This window comes from Corvus cornix, chromosome 2 (assembly GCF_000738735.6).
Source record: "Corvus cornix cornix isolate S_Up_H32 chromosome 2, ASM73873v5, whole genome shotgun sequence".
Classification (NCBI taxonomy): Eukaryota; Metazoa; Chordata; class Aves; order Passeriformes; family Corvidae; genus Corvus; species Corvus cornix.
In genome coordinates, this window is record NC_046333.1 from 8,313,917 (window position 1) to 8,337,571 (window position 23,655).

The 23,655-nt window shown below is 37.4% G+C and overlaps 1 protein-coding gene across 3 annotated transcripts in view; it reads right to left on the bottom strand.

Annotated features, from left to right (window-relative positions):
- Positions 1-23,655, bottom strand: part of LMBR1 (limb development membrane protein 1) — a 69,389-nt gene that overhangs the window by 21,154 nt on the left and 24,580 nt on the right. For 2 of the 3 annotated variants that reach the window (XM_039571621.1, XM_039571625.1), the window contains 4 exons: positions 5,849-5,975; positions 5,565-5,633; positions 3,099-3,163; positions 1,940-2,012 (listed from right to left, as the gene is read on the bottom strand). In XM_039571621.1, the coding sequence (XP_039427555.1) occupies positions 1,940-2,012; positions 3,099-3,163; positions 5,565-5,633; positions 5,849-5,975 (334 nt within the window). Of the gene's footprint in view, positions 1-1,939; positions 2,013-3,098; positions 3,164-5,564; positions 5,634-5,848; positions 5,976-17,021; positions 17,077-23,655 lie in introns of those variants that run through there. The other variant, XM_039571627.1, reaches the window with a different exon arrangement.

A 23,655-nucleotide genomic window follows, 5' to 3' on the forward strand; every position in this document is an offset into this window, starting at 1 on the left:
TTAAATTTACTTAAGTAACTACTCACAAAAATCCTGCAGAGTATCTTCTTGCACATATAACATCCTGTCCCAACTACATGCTACCTGCAAGTTTAGATTTTCATTTACTTGTCAGCTTAAGTCCATTCATTTTCTCTGTACACCAAACTAGGGGTTCTCAAGCATTCCTTTAGATGGGGGTGTCAATGCCATTCCCTCAGCATTGGAAACAGAGGGAATTCGGTTCCTCTCCTGTCTCAGGACATTTAAGCCCCATGTCTTTCACTGCTCAAGAGCAGGCTGGTGAGTGGTCCATGGAATATGGGTGGGCTGCAGTTCCACTTTTCATACCAAACAATGAGCTGAAAGAATATCCAGTCTCTTGGCTGGTGGTTAGAGGAGGGCCCTGCACACATCCTAAATCCATATCCAGTTAGTAGACTTACAAACAGCCTAGGTTCACCCCACAAGTGATATTAAACTGAAACATAAGCAACTGTTGAGAGATTTCTGCAAGAAAAAGAGCAGCCGAGCAGCACCTAAATAACCACATTCCCCTTCTGAGTAGCAGACCCCTGTCTGCACTGCTTCCAATAGATTCCTGAATAACCATCGGGTCATTCCTCTGTGTTGTACACAAGCAGAATCACCATGACAACATAAAATATTCAGTTACAAATATTTTACAGTTCCCAGCTAACATCAAACACACAGAATGATTATAATTACCCTATCACAGCTTCAAAGCTGCATGCACCTTTTTGTGTGCCTGTGTGTGAATGCACATCCATAGGGGTGTCACTATAAACACCTGAGCCTTCAACACTGAAAAGGTGAATGTTACTTTTCAACTGAAATTATGGCTGATTTCAGCACAAAGAAGTCACTACTTCTCCACAAATTAGTCACTACTCCTCCACAAATTTTAAACACTGGAATAGGGATGACCACCATGATCTCCGCTATCAAAGGTACTTCCCCTGACCAAGCAACTTCAAACGGAGACTTAATGAGACCTCAGAGAAGAAAAGATTGAGATATATGACAGAAGACTGAAAAGTAGGAGAGAAAAAGCAGGAAATTAAAAACATTAAAATAGGTAAGACAGCACAACAATGGATGTGTCATGACATGAACATTCCTTGATTTTCCGAACTGCAGTAGTTGTATAAATTGTGGATGGATGGCTTATCCATGCAGTTAAAAGCAAGACAGAAGGTTTGTACAACATGCTTTCCAGGTTTATAGAACCAATACATTTTCCATAATTGGTGCCTGCCATGTTGCAACACTCCTTTCTATTCTGCCAAAGCTTCATACTGTTTTTTAAATACTTCATAACAGAAACACCTTATCAAGAAATGCAGAATTGTAAGATTAAATACCATAAGTCTAAAAACATTTTTGTAATTATTCATTTTCATTACTTATTAATAGAATTTTTTAAATCATTAAATTCACCAAGTAACTCCTAGAATATAAAGGAGTGCTCTGATTTTTAATGAATTACTACCTGAGATTTTAAATAACAATCAACTGAAACATAAAAAATCCTCCAAATTAAAAACAAAGCTCATATTGCAGGAAGTCAAGCCTCTTTTCCTAATTGTTCATTGTCCTTCAAACAAGGCTGAAATAGAGTCATTTACCAATCCAAGCTATTTTGCATAAGGGTGGTAGGTCTGGAAAACTTTTCAATTGCTCTCTCAGGCTCAGAACATTCCCACATTAGAGAGCTGATGAACAATTTAAAAAGAAAATCAAACCACACACAAAGAACCAATCTTGGAAAACCCAGCAAGGAAATGTACGCCTTTAGCATTTGTTACAGGCTAAGATGTTGAAATTTTCTGTTTTGAGAGAGAAGACTGCACACCAGTGAGACCAATACTCCTGACCAGAACCACTCTACTCTAAATACTTAACCTGAAGCACTGTCATTACAGTATAACACACATACCATTAAGCTTCCTCTGAATTGCTTCTTCTTCTAAAGTGATGATATACATCTGCTCATCTAGGTCTTCCAGGATCTGTATTTGGAAACAGAAACATGAACTGAGTATCAGAGACACTTGTTTTCTTGACTGCACTTACATAATCAGGTTCACTTTGCTTCAGTAAGCTGTACTTTAAATACAGTCTACAACTTTACAACACTGACACAAATAAGAACTTCACAGAAGATTATTCCATTCTGTTACACAGCTGTATCTTTACTGTAAGCAAAGTTACTGTTTTTATTTCAAGTTAAGGCTTTTATGTTCAGTTTCAATCTAAAGAGACAGAACAGTATGTCTGTCCTACATTCAAATCTTATCAACCTTCACACTCAATTTAAGCAAAAATAAATACAAATTTTGAAAAATTATATTAAAAGCACCTTTTCATATAAGCCAGTATTTCATGCAAATATAAGTTGCTATCGGAAGCTAAAATCAAATGAATAAAGTCTGTCTACCTCAGCTATCAGGTGCTTTGAGACTAAAGCTGACAGATAAGATAAGTAGTACATATTTTCTTTGTATTTCCAGGGTTGAAATGACTAATGAAAAGGAATGCAAGATCTAAGTGAATCCAAATTTCAGTAAATACAAACTAGGACATGTGACACCCAAGTCACTAGAGCACTTGTACATGGTACAAACTTCTCCCTTCCCTCACAGCATTCAGAACATGAACCAAAGAGCATCTGTATATAATAAGCTCTTAAAGATGACAACTAACCACACTTCACCCATCTAGGTGTATCCCCAGGTACCCTTCTTGCTATCCAGACTTTGTTTGCTCTTGTATTCTTTTCTCCTGAACTCAGAATATGCCCACACTTTTCAGGCACTGGTAAAACACAGCAGGAAATACTGGCAATAAATAATACTAGTAGCACTGACATAAATTGAAAAATCAGAGGAAGTATGTATTATTACAAGAAAAACTTCGGAAAAAAACAGGCTTTTGTGTGATATGAAAAATGTGAAACAAGCACATAAATAATGGTTATAGAAACTCTGATGAACTGGAGAGCTCTGTAGAAGTGTAAGCATTCTAGAAGAAAGTACCCAAATACCATTCTACCTTCTCACAGGTAGCACAGGAGGACAGAATTGTGTAGAACTTACTGTCGGCTTCACCAGCAACTGACCCATTACTGTAAACATCCGTGAGAGCCCCACTGGCGTGCACACTGCAGGGGAAGGAAGAGCATGCAAAACTGTCATTAGTAAGTCAAAGACCAGTTTTTTATTTGGATGCTCAGTGTGCTAGTCCACATATAACCATTTTTTGGTTTTGAAAAGAACTGCAAGAGCTTAAAGCTCCAATATGAACTTTTAAGCACACTGCAATCACACAAATTTTGAACAAGACAAGCATCTCTCCCCCCCAAGAGCTTAACTGTGATTTTTTTTTTTTGTCAACAAGGAACACCATATAATCAGAGATCTTAAACTTGCTCAACTAATTAATTATTTATTCAAAGCATGTGGCCCCAGAGGCTATGTCTTCACTAGTAAATTCAGCAGTGCCAGAGTACATTCCTGGGCTTTAAGGTTGGATTGCCTACCCCAGTAAATTGTTAGAACTATTCCTGGCATGATTCGCCCTGGGCCAGTTAACACTGCTGAATGATTCTCACTGCAGTTCTGGAGTTCAGGCAGCCCAGGGACCATTATCATGAGACAAAGTGCACAGACACCTGCCAACTGCAATATCCTGGATGGAATGACACTGGCTGGCCACAGCACTGGAGAACCTATCAGGCATGTTTCATCTTTTAGCACAGGTGCAGCTGCAAGGCCAAGAGATCCTGAAGCTGCTATGCTCTGAAAGTTATCCTTCAACTTCCATTGATAGTAGGCTCAGCTACCAGACTTTAGGTTATTTTCTATGAAATAACAGGCCCTTTCTGATTCTAGCCTGTAATGGTTTTCAGGAATGATGCAAGTATGCTTCTTGGTAGAAAGGCTCAACCATGATAATAGAAAATTATTAGCAGAAAACAACAGTTTAGGGAAAACAGCCTTCAAATACTGAAACGTGTAGGAGATGAAGGAATTTATAACTACATGGATGAGGATGTACATTTATAGTTTCCACTATAATAAAACATGTTGCCAAAAAAAGGAGACAAGATTTTATTGTGAGGATTGCATTTATTTTTATTAACTAGCATTTCACTGTAGCTACTATGTATTACAGAAAAAATACAAGAGTATTCAAAAATCTAACTTAAGTCTGCCTTTACTGCAGAAGAATCCTGCAGGAAAAGGAGAAAAGAAAAAGGAAGTGATGCTCCAAATCACCATGGCAATAGGCTTTACTCAAACACTGCTTCAGCAATTAAGCCAACTGAAGATCTAAAGAAGCACTACCCCAGCAGCTGCCCCACTGCTGTATACGGCCCTTTCAGCTACACAGATCTAACAGCTAGGAGGGCCTTCACCTCAGTGATTTGCTTGTTTAAGTTAAACATTTCCAAAACCTGGTATTTATTCGCAATAATTTTGGTGACCTGGTTTACAACAGCCCCAGAACAGAGGCTGCGTTTTCAGCTCTGCTGAAGTAAACTACAGGGCAGATTCGAAGTTTTGTAAACCAACTTCCCATTAAAGTGTTCAGCACCTCTGTCAATCCCACTCAGAACAGCCTGCATAAGACTTTGAGAAGCACATTGTTTAATTCTCCCATCTTCCTCCAAAGTAGATTTGCGAATCTGCGCATACAGAGAACCTAAGGAGACTCACCGAGGTCTCTTTCATAGACAGATCTGTTTAAAGGGTATTACAAATTATCACTCCCCACTCTTTCTCCACAGTGACAGCCCCATGTAAGCTTTGAACCTGCCAAGCTTGGAGAAGAGACGAAACCGTAATAGTCTAGAAAGGGAGACATTCTGTCCCTCTCAGCAGTGTTCTAGAAATTATTCAGGGAGGGGGCTGAGATTATAAGTGGGATTTGGAGTCTTCCATAATGTTTCTTATTCCCCTAAACGTGCATGACTGAACTCTGGTTAGGACCAGTCAATGTAAGGTTGGTTTTTTACTGCATTTGTTTCAAATGCAATTGTGTAACTGACCTGCAGACTGGCCAGAGACCAGCTGTGTGATTATGAAAGCTGACTGCACTGTCTTCCAACTCCTGCCTATACAGAAACATTTTCAATTACAAAAGGAAGAATGGTAGTATACTGAATATAGGACATAATGTTCCAAAATAATTGTCTCACCATACTACCGACTTCCTGCAGACATTTCATTTAAAAATTGTGCTTTTCTTTGCAGAATGGAGAAATTCAACTGTTTTTCAACTACCTGCTTTAACAAGTTAGAAGTTGGAATTGTTTTGGGTGAGGTGTAAAGTTTGACAAAAATTGAAGAAGTAAAGTACCATTTAGTTAAACTTCAGAACCCAAACCTAAAAAATTCACATCTAAATTTAAATTTACCCAGAACAAGAAAATCCCACTCGACTTTCATAATCAAAAAGTTTCCTTTAACCACAAAAAAAAAAAATTTAAATACAATAGACAAAAAAAAACCCCCACCATAAAATCCTTCATCTTTTGGAATAATGAGGAAAATACTTACACAAAAGCAACAAGCATCCCATCAGTGATATACAGGAATATAAATACGGGAGGTAGAATTCCCAGAGGTCTGTAAAAAAAACATCGAGCACAGCTTTAGCTTATTACAAACAGGCTACTTATGTCACAGAATTTAACATAAGAAATGGTGCTGGCTGAATTAATACACCTTCTTCACAACCTGTGCAACACTCACATAGCATCTACTAGAAATACATTTAACTGGAAACACGCATTTCTGTATCTACAATGAAACTGGTGTGAAGGTTCTTTTGCATTCCATACCATATAAAGACTCCATACTGGCAGCATCATTGTCTATGAGTGCTGAAGCCACCCATACGATTCCAAGGATAAGCAGTGCAAGAAGAATGAGCATTACAAGGGTTTCTAAAATCCGTGCTCTGATGCCCTGTGGGCAGAAGAGGGGAGAGGGAGGATAAAACACAGCCAAGAAGTTTGAATCAGGTATTTTCAAACATTTTTTAAATTACAAACAAATACCAGATCCTTCTTCCTAAATATATACTCACATTTTGCCATGTAGACAAAAGCATAACATGTAATACACATTTAAAAGGTAGTGCACAAAAAAGGAAGTACTTATGTCTTTATAGTGCCCAGATTGCATTTTTCCCCTTAAACCCATAGAAAAACGTTTTAAATTGCATATGCCTTACAGTTCTCATTAATCTCATTATTCCATAAAGTACTCTTTATACCACATGATTTTGTTCGAGCATTTTTAAAAGATGGATTACTTTTCTAATACTTTCAGCAAAGAAAGTGGATTAGCAAATTTTTATCTATGATTCCAATCAAGGGAATGGAAAGCCAATTATGGCAAATAGCCAAATGGCCCGGCAAGCATTAAACCCTGCGCAGGTACAATGCAGCAATTCCTTAAAATCCCTCCCGCAGCCGTCAGTCTGCGGAGCCCTCCAGCGCTCGGCTGCGGAACTGCTGCTCCCGGCTCCGCTCAGGCACAGCTCCCACGCTGCCCCGGCCACCGAGCACGCACAGATCACACTTCCACGAGGCCACAGACCACGGCATCTGCTCGAGTCTGAAAATGGAACAACGCTCCAACAGCTGAGTGCTAGATTCGCAAAAATAAATATACCAAATAACACACAAAATCAGATTTACTTTTGACTGTGTCGTCACTAATTCAATTAATTTTGAGCAATAGAGTGATTGGGATGCTTTCTTTAGGCATCCAGGCCATTAAGGAACCATCAGACTGATATTCAAATATCAATTTTACTTTTATTTTTCTTTGTTTGCCAGTACACATCTCCACAAGAGAACCCAGCTTGTTGCTCACAAAGGTTCACCCCAGCTTGGGGATATTTCACTGCAAAGACTACTTGATAGTTAAAAGCAGAACATGTGTTTTACTTTATTGTTTTTTCTATTTTTATAACCTCTTCCCTCACTGCTTAACTAAAGGATTACTTAAGGGTAATCTTTATATGGCATTTACCCTGAAAATTATGCTTTCTACATAATCAGCGCATCCAACCATGAACGAGGACCTCAGGCATCCTAACCATGAGCACTGATCTCTTGTAGCACACCAGTTCCTCTCCTCTACCAGTCCTCTGCACAACAGTAAGGTTACCACTGACAACTCACTCCATTCTGCTGAGGGCAGAACAATTTTTATATTGCACAGCACACATACTAGGATTCACACTCTGATGATCATTTTAAAATAGTGAATTAATAATATTTTTAAGAACTTTGGTGAAGTGACTAGATAGAAATATTCTGTCATAGACACTAATGAATACTTGGTAATGGTCCAGGATAAAAAAGAAATTAAGACACCTAAAGTACATAGGTAAATACTTAATCTCAATTAGGCACCTATAAGACTGTGCCCTATAAAAACATTTATGTTCCAGGCACATTAGTTCATACTTACACACATTAGAGTACCTGCCAAATAACTGCTATTTGAAAGGAATGAAAGGTACAGAATTTTCCTCCCCCGTGCACACAGAGAAAAGCTCTGAAGAATCATGGAATGATTGAGGTTGGCAAGGACCTCCAGAGGTCACCTGGCCCACCCCGTGCTCAAGCAGGGACACCAAGAACTGGCTGCCAAGACCATGTCCAAGCATCTTTTGAGTATCTCAAAGTTTGGAAACTCCAAAACCTCCCTGGACAACTTCTGCCAGGACTCAGGCACCCTCACAGTAAAAAAGTAGAAAGAAATGGACCTTAGATACCCTTATTACTTCTTTTTTTTGCTGAGGGTAGTTTTGCTTATTCAGATTGAAAAATAAAAGCTTGAATACTATTATTAGTAACATCAGTAATTTAAGAGCTGGGCAAGAATCTGTACTCCTGACTTTCAGAAAGATACAGGTACATGTAAGAAATATTTCACTTTATTTCAATAAAGCAAGACTATCCAAATAAAACTTGAAGTTCAGTGCTTTATTTCTTTTCTTTTTTTCCTGAGCAAAAACCTCTTCCCTGACATTTTGGTTTTGACTTAACCTTTCTTCTTTGAGTCATTTCACTTCTCTCCCACAGTCCCATTACATTACTTCAAATTTCTTAGATGAACCAAACGTCCCAGCACAGAAGATATTGCCACTTCTATTTCACGTAACACTTGTTGCACTTTTTGAATCCATTTACTCCTCTCATTTTCTCCTTTGTATGTGAAAAGGAGCATTAGAGCCTGACATCTCCAAAACCACCAACAATCCCATCTAAAACTGGAGATGTGAAATCAGCTTGTAGAGTACATTTATTTCTCATGCTCAGTCTACACCACTGGATCTGCCTTGAGCACAGAACATTAGCCCAGTATGAGAAAACACAAAGTGTAGGAACGCAAGACTATTTCCAATCAGCATTCTAAACAAGGACCAAGTTTATTCAGCACTATACAACCAACAAGATTGCATTGGGTTTTTCAGAAGGTGGTTCTGTATCTCAGCTTTCATAACTGCATTTGGTTACACAAACACTATCTCACCCTTAACACATCCTCTAAACCAAGCACGGATTGCCCAGCAAAGAACCAGGATGCCTCCAGTGAGGAAGAAGACTGATTTGTAGCTATCCTGTGTTCTAGTACTTAAAGAAGAATTCAAACACAAGATGCAGACTGATACAGACTAAAAATATCTATATTGTTTATTTAAGGTGGGCATAAGGAGAACAACCTCAACACCACTATCAATTAAAATACCAAACACAGATTTCAGACCAGCATTAACTACTACACTGCCTTAAATAACATTCCTGTGCTGTAAATTTAAGAGATGAATACAACCATAGCCTTTAGAAATAATTAAAGATATAAAAATACACTGGCTTAATTTTCACAAAATGTGATTAAGTTTGACATTATAAAATTAAGTGGCCAATTGAAATACATGTTAAGGTGGTGGGCTTTCATACACTCACTGCTATACACTAAGAATATTGATATGACTTCAAGTTACATTTCTGTGTGTGATGAGAAAGGGGTGGGAAAAAAATAAGGGAAGTAGGAGGACCTGGAAAAATATATTCCTCTAAAATAAAATAAAAAAAACTTGTCTAGAACAAAGCCTGCAATCAGAAAGACTATTTGCCAATCAAAAATTAGAAAATTTGAATCCGTAACCAGGACATATTTTCTTCAATGGAAACAGATGAAGCAATATAAAGCATGGTTACCTCTCCAGACACTCCCTGAAGATATCAGAAAAACAAACAAACAAACAAAAACAACCAAAAAACACAAGAATGACATGAACAGATTTTTTTATTAAAGAGAAGGGGCTCATAAAGCACCCTCACTTTTGTACACACTTGGGTTGTTCCTACTCTCCAGGGACATGCAGAGAAGAAGGAGGGTTGTAAACACTAAAAAGGAGGAGATGAACTGGAAGTGGAACACAAAGAGCAACAGGATAGAACTAATGCAAGCTAAAAAGGAAGGCAGAAGTGTTGAAAAGAGTCTGATCTTTGATCTTCAATTCATACATAAACTTCTCTGCCTGTTAATAAATGAGAGAAATGCACTCGGGATCATTGTTTAGGAAACACGAACACCCTCCAGTTTGAAGGAAGGTGGCACTTCTCTTTCTCAACAGTGGCTTTGGTTTCAGTAACTCCACTTTAAAGTATTTTTCCATGAAGGTATCTACAACAAAGCATCAACTATCATTGCCCTACAAGCATATAACAACATCTTTGGTAACTGCTGAACAGGAGAACAAAACAAAACACACCAGCACCTTACAAATTCCTCCAGTTGAGTTTCAGATTATCCATAAAGCAAAAGCCACCCCTGAAAGTGAATTTCCTGCGTGGTTCCCTACTGTCCCTAAGCAGAAGTCTGACATCTTTCAGGCTGACTGACACATTAAAGGAGTCTCTTGTGGAAGATGAAAAAAAAATATGATATACAAAAACTTTTGGAAGCAGATTATTATAATCCAATAGAAACTGTAATTTAACTGTTTATCAAGAAAATTGGGGAAAAGGACTGACAGATTATACCCTCAAGCCCCCCCACCTTCTTTTTTTTTTAACTTCAAAGTTTCACAGATTACAAGTCCACAGCTCACCTACACTTTTACTCACAGCACATTTTCAAAATCCACCTAGTTCTTTAACATGAGCACTTAACCAAGTGAAGTATTTTATTAAAGGAAAGATATTTAACACATCAATCCCAGCAGACTGCAACTTGCCAGAAGCCCAGTAATATCTGTCATCTTCTCTGTGCACTAATGGGGAGAGTGGAAAAAAAAGAGCATTTGAAGCTCTCAAGGCCTGCCTACAAATAAAAGCTGTCCTACAAACACATTCTAAGAATCGTGTGGTTTGTACAGCCTCAGAGATATCTGATTCTCAGACTTCTAATTCTTTAAAATTCAATTGTCAAGACATTCAGAAGTTTTTATAGTTTAATCCTGAGCTACTTATGCTGCCAGGAGCACCAGGCCTAAGGGTTCATGTTTCAAGAAAAGCCTAATTTTAGCAGGAAAGGTTTTAATTATTTTAGAAGTGTTCTGACAAATTTTTAATTGCTGCTCTGGAAGGCATCATCAAAATCTTACCATGTTTCTTTTCTATTATGATTAATACAGATCTTGGATGACAAATAGCCAAAAGATACTAAAAAACAGCACATGGCCGAAAAAGGTAATTCTTCATCTGAAAAACCCAATGAAGTACAAATGGCAACAGTGCTGAAGGGATAACAGACATCATACAAGCAACTCAGAAAGCATAATTACCAAGGAAACCACCTCTTCCCTGCAGTACATTTTGTGTTGAGAGACTATTACACCACTTACAACACATTAAGACTTTCCTGCTATGTGCATTCACACATAACATCTAGAGACTAGTTTTACTTTAGAAGATAATATGTGTGGTGATAGGTTCTTACAGCTTTTCAGTAAGGAAAATTTCTTGATAATGGAGACAAAAATATTGGGGTTTTTTTCCTGTTTAAAATTCTGTAACTACTTTGAATTATACAAACATAACAATACAAAATGCTTTGCCATTGATCTGGCACCAGTAACAAGTGAAGATCTTGCTCTGCACACTGGTTGTCCACCAAGTTTCAGGCCTCTCATATAACAGGCAGCTGGCACAGGGATCTCTCCTCACTCACAAGGGCAGTGCATAGGCAAGAAACCTGCCTGTCTGCTCCTCTTTCCATTAAGCGCCACATGTAAACTCTGGAAAGTTTAAAAGGAAATCTCTGACAACTGCCATTCTAGCAATGCTAAGGCAAGACATGCACCATCTTCCAGGAAAGCCTCTGTGGAAGATAATGTTATCTTCCGAGCAGTGGCACAACCCTGTGCCAGAAACGCACAAGTTGTTATTTTTTGGGAAAGAATGATTACATAAATGAAAGCAATCGGGCCATTTTTTGTCAATTTATGCTCTGCCAATTATGATTAGAAACACAAATATTATTCTTCAGAAATTTAAGCATAGTTTTTAATGCTGTCTAATGCTAGATGGATTTTAACAGATACGTACCCAGAGTTCTTTTGTTTTAATGCTGATGAATGATTAGAAAACCTTTCAATATGTTATCTTCTCCTTTTGCAAGAGGCAAAATTCCTGGTAAAGTCGAAGAACTACAGCCCCATCCTTACCTTAAGAAAAAGTATTTCTTTGTTGGAACATTACCTGGCTATAGAGATTTTGATGAACGTATTATTAGCTCCTATAAGATGGACATTTTTAGAGCTACATTGCCAATGTGAGACATGGAATGGCTTTTGTTAACTCCTCATTTTAATTTGGTTGCAATTTTGCAGAAAAAAAAATAAAACAGCCTATCATCAATGAAATAAAAATTACGTGTTACACACAAAACCAGAGAGCGCTAACTAAGTTTCTATGGTGCTGAATATTTGAACACAGTTCTGCTTGGACATCTTGACCTCTTGCAAGGTAGGTAAACATCACTTTTTACACCATGCCCTGACCCATGGGGAAAGCCTGGGAAACATTTCTGCAATCATGGCACATTTAAAGTACACATGACGCCCATTGTTTTCACATGACAGAAAGGAGTCTTAGTAACCTCAAGATTTGTTCAGTGAGGCGCTGATGGCAACAAACACACATGATAACATCTGCAGGAAAAGTGGAGCCACTAAAAAAGGGAGAATTACACTGGGTATGAGGTTGGGGATGTTATATATTAACCCCAATTACATTTTTAGCATCTTTTTCAATTTGCAAGCATTAGTGAAGAGATGAGTGTCAAGCATTTCACCCATTTCTATGGCTTGACACCAGACTTGGAGCAATCTTTGCTGTGACCTATTCAAGGCAGTCCACAAACAAGTCTTGTAATAAGCAAAGGAGAAGCATTCTGCATCAGGCAACATTAAACACCTACTACATTTAGCACACTGATATTTAGTCAAGGGGTCATTACCTTATGAGACTACACAAATTACTAAGTCAAAAACAGATGCTGTAGTTTTAGGAAAACTCAGTTCATTTTTAAAATGCAGCTGCTAATGACTCAGAACCCTCATGGAGCAAGCTAAGAACATTTTAATCAAGAAGTAATATATTCAGGCCTCAGATTCAAGTTAAAAAAAAAAAAACAAAAACAAACAACAATTTCCTTGCCCATACAAGAACCAAATACTTCAGACTGCAACCAGCACTGACTGTGTCTTCTCCCACACCACCTCTTCCCTCACAGAATCTTCCCAGCCTCTGGGGATTTTAAGATTAAAATGAGGACTTTTAATCACAACACAAGTATATTTTAAAGTTTTTCTTTATTTTCCACACAATACAAACATGAAAAATTCAGTCATAAAACATTCCCAGAAACTTTCAGCTGATTTTTCTGTTAACATATTTTCTCAAATGGTTTCACAGTTCTTACTATGCTGTCAATGGAGGAAGAGTAGGCAGCCAAAATACTGACCTGTATCAAACTTAACAGCTACACAGGATAAGTCACAAAATTCAGAAAATTCAAAGAGAAGCAGAGACAGAGAAAAACAAAATGAAAGTTCTGTTGAAAAAAAAAGAAAATTATTTCTTTGGGTACTGGCTAAAGACATGTAACAATACGCATTAGAGTTATGCCTGCCGAGCTGGAAGTAAAGGACCAAAATCCCTCAACTAGAGCTCAAGAAAAAGATGCCTGGTGAGGAGGCCATCTATTCAGGATGCAGTACACTCACTGGAGTGATTCCTCTACCAAAGAAAACTTATGCTTCCTTCCTCAGTGTCCCAGAGGAGTATCCAAACCAAAATGTTATAGCATAGTTTGGGATCCATACCCAAACGTTCCTGTTGACACCGCTGCACGCAAATAACTCAGCAAAATAACCTAAGAACCAACATGGACTCCTTGCAGACTTGAGTCCTCACGACTGGGATAAAAACCAGTCCTTTCTCACTTTTTTCCCTAGGATTATTCAATTATCCAATGCAAGATGGAGTCCAGTGAGAATCATAATGTGAGATTCATTTATTGCCTAGCAGTTAAGGCACTGTTTCAAATACATGGATTCAAATTACTCAAGCAAAGAGCATATATCCCTGGCTCTTCCACATTAGGTATCATTCTTGTAGATTTAATATAGAAATAGTATATTAGAAATATTATTCCTTCCAAATTTTGTAACAGAATACATATCAGAATACATACCAATTTCTTAAAATGAGGAAAAGCTACACAGAATGGCAGACAAAATGCAAGCACGCACTAACTGGAATAAAATAATACATCCTACAGCTGTCAGGATGGACACGACTACCCTGCTGCAGCTTGCCCTATGCAGATCTATGGACATACAACCCAAACCTTCTGGGGAGGAGGAAAATGAGAAATGAAAGGACAATCACAGTAAAATGATAACTGTCCCAGTGTTACCCCTTTCCCCCACAAGTTTGCTCTGTTGTTCCATTCACTAGCCCAGCCTTCACTAATTAGCTCTCAGATGCTCCATTCCCTCCACCTACCAAGTTTCCCAGACTTTCTAAAGCCACCTGCAACAACAACATGGGAGCTGTGGGATTTCTGACACTATGAGTCTCCCTCTAATAATTTACTTTTGGATCAGAAAGAATCTTTCCTGCTAGACTGGCCTGATAGGAAGATAAATAGATGTTTTCCAACTTCCTTATAGCTTGGCAGAGCATTAAGACAAGTAACGCAAAGTATAAAGAAAGACTTGGAATCTGTGATTGTGTTTCTGGCACAAGAAGACTGTTACCAAAAGCAAATGACATGTACAAGCACACAGGTCACTTTTAAAAGTCTAAAGTAAGTAAAGAAAACAAAAATAAATCCCCTGAAGTCATGTCTACTACTAACGTCCTGATAGTGGGTCAATAAGCCCAAGAAGAAAGCACACTTCTAGGAACTGGTCAAAATACCAGAATGATGGAAGTTCCTATTAGTAAGGTGGGAAACTCTTGAGAAACCTACCAAAAAAAATAGGCAGGGATGGAAGAAAGTCTGTGGTTCTCCCTCCTCCCCGCCTTTGTAAATAAAGTTGTTGTCTGCCTCACAAATTCTCACTACAGATGTGCAAGCTCCTTCCTCGAGATGTCAGTTCAGAAAAAGTGATTCTTAATATAGAGCAATCCTTAACATGAAGTAATTCTACTAATACTAAATAAGTAATGTAGAATACAGATTTAAATATCACATGGTTATAAGTATCAAAATTCCACTGCTTTCCAAGAAGGAATGAGAAGTGATGTCTGCTAGTAAAGCTTCATTTAATAAATGAAAACCCCTTAGAAAAATGTTTATTGCCTTTCCATGATTAAGACAATTATATTAAACCTTTCTGCTACCAATATAAAATTCTATGGAAATTTTCTTCTCTGTGAATTAAAATTATAATTATAGTAAATCTGTAAGTATTTTTCAATTTTAATATAAAGTAACGAAAGCGCATAAACAGATTTAAAATAGAGACAAAGTTTTGCTTGTTCTGAATGGTCACTACTTGATGTCAATGGAGACGCAAATGAAGACACTGATGTGAAAATATTTAAATATTCAAATCTTAGTAAGATAGTCCTCGTGCATAAACCAGCCATTTTTATAAAACAAATCGATTTAATGTTTCTGACCATTTAATGAAATAAATCCAAACACACTGAGATGGAAGATGCTCACATTGCCTCTTGAAGCCTCTAACTCAGACATGCCAAATTCTTAGAGGCATCTGCCTGTTTCCATTGACTAAAAACGGGGTCTGAATCACAGTCATTTCAGAGATTTTGCATGTGTGAATACTTCCTTCCCAAAGCACGGCAAATTTTTCCATGAAACATTTCCGTTTTAAATTAAATTGTTACATGAATTTTATTATAAACTGACCATAAAAAAGAAAATTTTAAAAAATTACATCTCAGGGTTTTTAGATACACAGTTATCATCTACCACAAACAGAAGGATCTATAGAGGGCATTAGGAACGTTCCATCCAGACAAAATTTAAAAGCTACTTATTTCTGCCTAAAAATAAGTGTCTTAGGAAGAAAAAATATTTTAGAAGCCAGTGCTTCAGTCTACATCAGTGATAAACTAAGAGATTCAAGCTTAGCATTGGTAGATGTACCAACTGCACACTTTACAAGTAGTAGAAATATTTAACATGTTTATTTTTGCTCATGCAGAACTCCGTAAGTTATCCTAAAACCAAATAAAAAAACCAACTCCATTTATGCACTAAGAGAGCAGCAAAGGAAAATATTCTCATCTTATTCCATTTGCAGGCTTCCAGCTACGTGTTAAGGCTCTTAGCAGAAACTGTGGAAATTCTACAAAGCATAAGCATGCTACATACAGCACAAATGTGCAAGTTCAGGGCAACGTAGGCGTGGGGAAAGCACAAAAGTTCAGCAATGCAGCCCATTCCTGGCTGGGGTGAGGTGGAATAACTAATGCTCCAGTGCTAGCTTCCAAAACTGAGTAGTTTTACAGATGCCTCTACCTACTCATAATGCGTCACCTAATGCAGATTCTCACAGTGTGCTAGAGAAGTCACAGTCAGAAAAACCACATTTCAAAATAACACCATTTTCTTTGTGCAGTATTTTTACCCCAATATTACTAACAACACTTGGTTCATCTTGTTACTCTACAAATTTCCATAGCTCAAACACATTAAAATGCTGCAAGAACACAAACTAAGCTGACACATTTTGATTTTCTATCTGCATTATAGAGTTGATCAAAAAAAGTAATTATAACCTCAACTCCACACACTGCTGCAGAAAGGCTGAACCCCTGCTCAGATAACAAAGTGGCAGTGAGGCAGCCAGTGCAGAAAAGCTGTACCAAATAAACTCCACCACCAGCTTATCTCCTGGTAGCCTATTTTTTTGTACCTTACACTGAGGCCTCTTTAAACGAAGTACCATCTAATTTATGGAAGCAACCAACTGACATTTAACTACTTCAATGAAACGGAGCACAGATCACATCTCATCACATCTTGATCCAATGTGTGCAACAACCAACATTCCCTTATTTCCCCCTCAGCTGTCCCCAGATACAGAACTGTTACTTATATTCAACAAACCACTAATCTCCTTATGCTAATATAAAAAAGGCAGATTTTTGCATATAATGACCCCAACTGACTTAAGCAAGAAGTCTTATAAAAACCTGATAAAATATTTTATATAGCTACAAAACCAAATTCACATTAAGCCATTATTCCTCATATGACAAGTTTCTCTCTCCTGGCCACTGATTCTTGAATTTTTTTATCTCGCTCTCAGTGAAACATGATGTGACCTTAAGATGTCAAATACATGTTACTTACCTGCCCTGCACAGCCTTTGATCCTAAATGTCCAAATACAGACATTTAGGCCAAAAAAAAAAAAATATTACATGTGCTGAAGTTAAGATTTTGAAATACAAAAGAATAGTAATACAACCAGGATTCCCAACTTCTTTTGACTTACCTGTAGTAATTGTCAGGCTCTTACATCATTGTGAAAGGACAGCAAACAGACATCGCTGCAAACAGACATCACTTTTACAAAGGTATTTTCATTTCACACTAATCTACAGCAGAGTTACAGATTCCAGTCACAGATTCACAAAAGTAGCCCAAACAATCACCAAACTCTTCATGCACTAATTTGCTAATACATATACCTGTAAGATAAGAACATTTTTCTTTCCTCTGCAGAAGTGCAAATGAAGGACTTGGTAAAGCTGTAATTTAACATGTTTTCAGGGTTGTAACCCTTGTCAATGTGACATGCTAACAAGTTAAACTAAACTTTCTCATCTTCCCTTTCCATCCAATTTATAAGCTCTTCTCATACTTAATATTAGATGGGGCTGTCCTCTATATTACTAATTGCAAATACACTCCACATTTAGCTGTGTACAAGCTGTTTCTGAGACTTCAGTGGAAGCAGGAAGCCCACAAAGGTTCCAGATAGGCATCATCCTTAATGCAAGATTTACAGTTAAATACAGTCCTTAGCTCTGCACCTTACATCCTACAAATTAAGTTACGGGTTTGTACAACTGCCAGCTAGGTATGCTTCTAATAGGGAGAAGGAAAAATCATGATCAAGTTACTTGCCAAATCAAAATCCCAGAATAATCAGGATCTGCTTCCAAACAACAACAAACTCTAATAAATTTTAGGTGGTGTCATTTTAAAGGCCTCCAGTTTAAAAACTAGACTTCATATCTGAACTTAACATGTTAGCTTATATCAAAAATACAAATCCAAACAGCTGCCTTTGATGTGACTGATTAAACAACTTTTGTTTCTGGTATTACTAATGGAATGAGTAAATGGGTTGTAATATAATGTACAATAATTCAGTTACATACTAGTAAACATTTCATAGACATCATGCAGAATGATTTTATGGACAAATAAATATGAGCTTAAATGCCAAATAAACATCCACTGTTAACAGGGCACCTCAAGACTATTTGGTGAGCCATGACACAGAGTGGCCTGTGGGTATTGCAGTCAGAGGCACAAGCAAAAAGCATAAAACACAGGCAAATGCTGTTTGCAAACAAGGCTCAACTCTCCAAATCCCTTTTACAGAAAAATCATGGCAAATTTTAAAAACTGACTGATTTTAATTAGAGATTATTTCATATTGGAAAGAATTTCCAAGCCACTTATGTGCCAGTTATTTTGCAATATAGGAACAAATTTCTTTCCATGAAAATCTGCTTGAGATAAGCAAAAAAGTTGCTAAAAGTAAATACTTCAAAACTAACTTTGAACATACTTCCTACATTGTCATCACACACTGAAATGTCTTTTACAGTAATTTACACCTATCAGAGTTCTACTGGTACAAACAGCAAAACTGGGAGTACAGATTTTCTACATGGAAAAATACAGAAATTAGAATTTCCATACCCACCAAGAAATAAAAAAGCAGCAGGTTCACTTTTCACTGTATTTATTACCATGTTTCTTTTACTTGGAGTTTGCAAATACAATGCATGGCAACACAATACATCAGGAACTTAAGTTTAGTTCAGTCCTATTTCACAGCGACATGACTAGGAAAAGTCATTGCTATTGATAAATATAAAGTGGATCTGAGGACATGGGAGACATACACACTGTGCTTGTTCAGCAAGCTAACAACAGAGTATAGCAAAAAAAAGCAGTTTCAAAAAATATTAATGATAGTATTTTTGCAAAGCTTCAACTTTTCACCCTCTCCCCAAATAAGTAATTTTACTTACAAAACATTTTTAAAAGCCATGCTTCAGTAAAAGAGATGAAGAGAAGAAATCTGCCTTTAAGAGCAGAAACCCCTGCATTTTACTATCTGGAAAGGAACTACACCCCACATTTTACTTGCACGGGTTAAGCTGCAGCAGCTAACACAGGCAGGGCTCTGCAGCCACAACAGCCAAATCTTTATACAGTAGCAAGCACAACACAATAAATGTTCTGAACACTGGCCCAGCTCACCTGCCTTCAGCATATGAATAAACTGCTACATTTTTAAGTGGTGTTTTTATTAAAATAAACTGAGAATTTGGGAAGAGCCATCAAGGAAAGGCAAGCAGATGGAGGGACTAGCTGACACATAACAATAGCTGGTGAAATATTACTCTTATTTTCTGTAATAAACACCAAGATCAAAACATTACGCAAGTTAAATTTCCTTGAAAGGTTCTCAGCAGGAGTTTTCCTTTTTGTTTGTGCAGTACGCGATTTCCTCTCACCCACAAAAAACATACCAAGAATGTGCATGTGCCACTAACACTAAGCAGCACTTCCTTAATCACTCATTTCCAACAATTTATGGATGATCAGTGGCAAAAACGAGCAAAAATAATGAAAGCATGCAATGAAAGCTCATTGAGACAAACCGGCTTGGACTTCCTACTCATTTCTGTGTCTCTTTAAGATGGGGGTCTGATACAAATTAGCCACTGGGAAAAAAGTCATCTGGTCATAAAATACAGTACAGGGTCACTTTTATGTAAGTTTGCCAAAAGGGACATAAACCAGGACAATTTCAAACTGTGACACAGGATAGAAGTATATTAAAAAAATCTTTGTTCCTCCTCCATTGTGCTGTCATGTTGCTCAGCTTTATAGACATTCTGAGCACCAGCTCTGGCCTCTTCGCTTCCACCTGGTCTACCTAATTAATTAAGCAAGGAAGTTACCTCAAATTTTTGTACTATTTGTTTTTATTATCATGCACTTCTTTTGATGTTCCAGGAGTTAACCTCTTAATCCACAGACTCTGTGTGTTGTGTTGTGAACATTTTGGGATGTCTGGATAATTTGGATAATTGGTCAGGATGTTGCTGTCGCTCATGTTAAACTTTATGCTATGACTTCAAGTTCAAAGATCAGTATTAAGGTAATATACTTCATAAAACCTTTTTAAAACTCTACACTTCTGATTATGCAATACCTAGTTTTTCCAGTTTCTCGCTGTGGTAAATTGCACTATTTGTACTTTCTTACGAGGAAATTACTCCAAAATGTCTCTCTTTGTCAACTTCAAATAAATACAAATTTCCATTGAAGTTACATCAAGAGAAAGCATATTTTAAAGGTCAAGAAAAGGTATAGCAATTATCTCCTCAAAAATGTTTGCCTCCTTCACACAGCAGCACACATGCAATTTTCTGTGCAGTCTGTTACCACACATGGAAACATCAGCACTATGACCTACTCAACTGCAAATAGCACAATTTTTCTTTTTTTGGGAGAATGATAAAGAATGAGGCTAATTCAGACATTAAGAAACACTGTTGACAACTTTGTTTCATAACTACTATAGAATCCGAGCACATCAGTGACAAAGAACTAAAAGATTATCTAAACAAGAAACATAACTTTATGCACAGACTCTACAAAGGAAGACAAGAAGAACAGAGAAAGATGTAAAACAGTTTTTAATACTGGTGCAAGAGATTAAAGTGATATCAGGTACTCCAACAGCTCAGTTAATAGCACTGGCTGAGGCATAATGTATCACAATTCCAAGTCTAGAAAAATCCAATTCCTATGTGTGCACAAAAATACGTGTGTGCATCCATACACACATGGCAGATACACAAGGATGTACATGCATATACATATATATCTTATACACCTCCAGTATTGGCTGGATTATTATTATTGTCCTGACATCTGAATTCTTCAAGTGCCATTAAATGGAAACGAACAAAAGCAAAGAGCAGCACTTAAGCTCTTTAGAAGGGCATAGTCAACCCACTCAGGTTCCAAAATGCCCTTTCTGATTTCACACAGTGGATTTTATGAAAAACTAGCAGAGAATCAGTTTGAATTCCAGTGCAGCACTGCATCCATCCATGGCCAGTGCCTCATTTCCCTGTTTCTCTCCTCTGCACAACAGGCAAGCCCTTGGTTGTTTTAAACTGCTGCCCTGGGGAATCCAAGTGAGTCTCTAAGAGGGGCCATGTGCCATTTAGAAAGTATATTAGCAGCCAGGGAAAAGAGCCATATGAAATTGGAAGATGGTTAATCAAACCCATTCTGATTCTGAACAGTTAAGGGAGCAATGCTACCATTCAGGAACATGGAAAGAAAAGTTATACAAAGCTCTCAACAGTAATCTATGAACTATCTGAAATATCAGGGTTGGAAAAAAAAAGAATCCTACATATTACAGTCAATACATAAAATCAACTTTTATAGCACAGTCTGTGATAAACAAACAGATGGCTAAAATCTTCAGGAGTCAGACCCATACATGACAATGACTGAAATTACTGTTGCTATTTAATCTGAACAAAGACATCCATTAAAAATGAAAAAAAAAAAATTTCAATTTCAGGAATGAAACTCTTTTAATTATGCATTTTCAGAACTTTAATAAAAGCCCAACACGTAATTCATATATGAACACCTTCAAATAGACATCCTCACTGCACACACCTATATCCCAAGTGACCTATTTAGTCATTATGATGAAGGTAATTCAATGACAGGATGACCTGCATAAAAGCTTCCACTGGAACAGTCTTTTTATCCAAATTTTGATTCGAGCTGGGTATCTAGAATCAACTGCTTTCCCAACTCCCAAATGAAAGATTAAAGATCCATGCCAAATCTCTTTACTGAATGTCTTCACATTTACAGTAGATCATTCTTCTCTTAAATGCTACAAGTTTTGCCAAATATATGAAATGTTCTTTTAAATTGAGACCACTAAAATCTGGTTTTCCCAGTGAACAGTAACAACATTTGAACACTCTTTTATCTCTCTGGTCTATTAGTTTGATGTGATGAATGACAAAATATTACTTTTTTTTTTTAAATTACACTAAATTATTTGTTCAAATGCCAAAATTCTACAAAGTAATCGCAGTCTCAAAATCTTCTCAGAAAAGAGGTAAGAAACATGACGAAAATCTAGTAAAATTAAAAAACAATGGGAAATACCCTTCCTTCACAGATGCTAGAACTGAAAACCTTACATGTAATCCTGATTTCAATTAATTATGAATTTTCCCAGATTCTAATGACCCAATTATGTGATGTAATTCTTTAAAACATGTATAGCAATTATTACAAGTAGAATCATTTATCTACATCAGCACCTGAAAAGAACAGCACATTTAATTTTAACTATCAGCTTAGTCCAGAAGTGCCATCTGCCACTTACTTTCCAAGAAAAGCAATCAGAGACAAGGTATGTTCATATTACAACAGATCACAATTCCTCAGTCTTGACCAGCAGCTTTAAGGCTCACACAAAACAGGCAGAACAATTCCATCCATTTTGGATAATTTTAAACAGAGCAGTGAGGTAGAACAGACATTGCATAAAGGCCTGGAGTATTTTTACCAGGAATCACACTTGGCTTCTGGGATGTTCCAAAAACATCCAGAACTCAAAAAAAAAATTCCAAAATGGAATTCCCTCTCCTGGGTTTTGATACTAAAAGCAAAACTACCCTAAAGCACCAACAATCATCTTTTTCCTGGCATCTGCAGAAGACTATGGTTCTATCTTATCCATCTCACCTCACAAATGCTTTCAAGCATAAACGTGCAATGATGATCTGATTTATCTTGAATGGGATTTACTGATAGCCACTATCGTAAGAAAATTACACTTTAACTATTAAAAGTTTCATGTAAAGTGCAAGTTTCATGTAGCTGGGATACACAGAGCATCTTTCGGAGCCAACAGAACTCTACAAGCAGAAGTACCTTACCCAGTATACTAATGGACAGCATCCTTGGTTTTGTTGGATTGCAGGAGATAAAAACCCCACTGTAATTAGTTAACTTATTTTTTAGAAGAAAAGATAAATATTAGCTGTGGCTAGATAGTTAAGTGTCAAAAGGAAAATGGAGTGGCCTCCACATGAAAACTGGAAGGACAAACAGAGTTGCTAAAAGTTCTCAGCCCTGTATATACCTGAAGTGAAGGAAGAAGAAAGAAGAGTATTTTCCAGCCAAAATGGACAAGCAGGGTTAAACCAGCAGTCCATCACCAAACTCCTTGGAAGCTGAATGCTTTCATTTGGTCACCCAAATTCATAACTGAAGTGACCTGGATACTTCTGCAGTTTGGTCAATGCACAGCAATGCTGCAGCAGCATCAGCTCAGTGCAGGTGACACCAGACAACATCTACCCACCACCTGGGCTGGGCCCTGCAGGTGTTTTCTGACATTGCTGCATTGCTGTAATCCCCCAGTACCTTCTGCTACGGAATAAAGTCTCTGTTTCTCCACATTATTTTCTCTGAATTAAAATTTTCCTTCACACAGTAGTTTCTAAGTTGTTTGTTTTGCTGTCCTCTGTTTTTTCTCAAGTGAACCAAAAACTTGAATGCAGCACTTCAGTTTAGTTTTCCCTAATCCCACCAAGAACCAAAATGGTAACTTCACTGCCTTCATGCCAGTTCCTGTCAATGCAACCAGGAATGATGTTTACCTTCCAAATACAATTATCCCCTAGTGACTTTACATTACATGCCGTGCTTCAATGACTCATACTCTTTTGCATCCATCTTTAATTCATTTCATCCTCCAGATTTCAAGATCACTTTCCAAGCCCCTTTGCTTTCTGACAACTGTCATCCAAAGGGAGCAG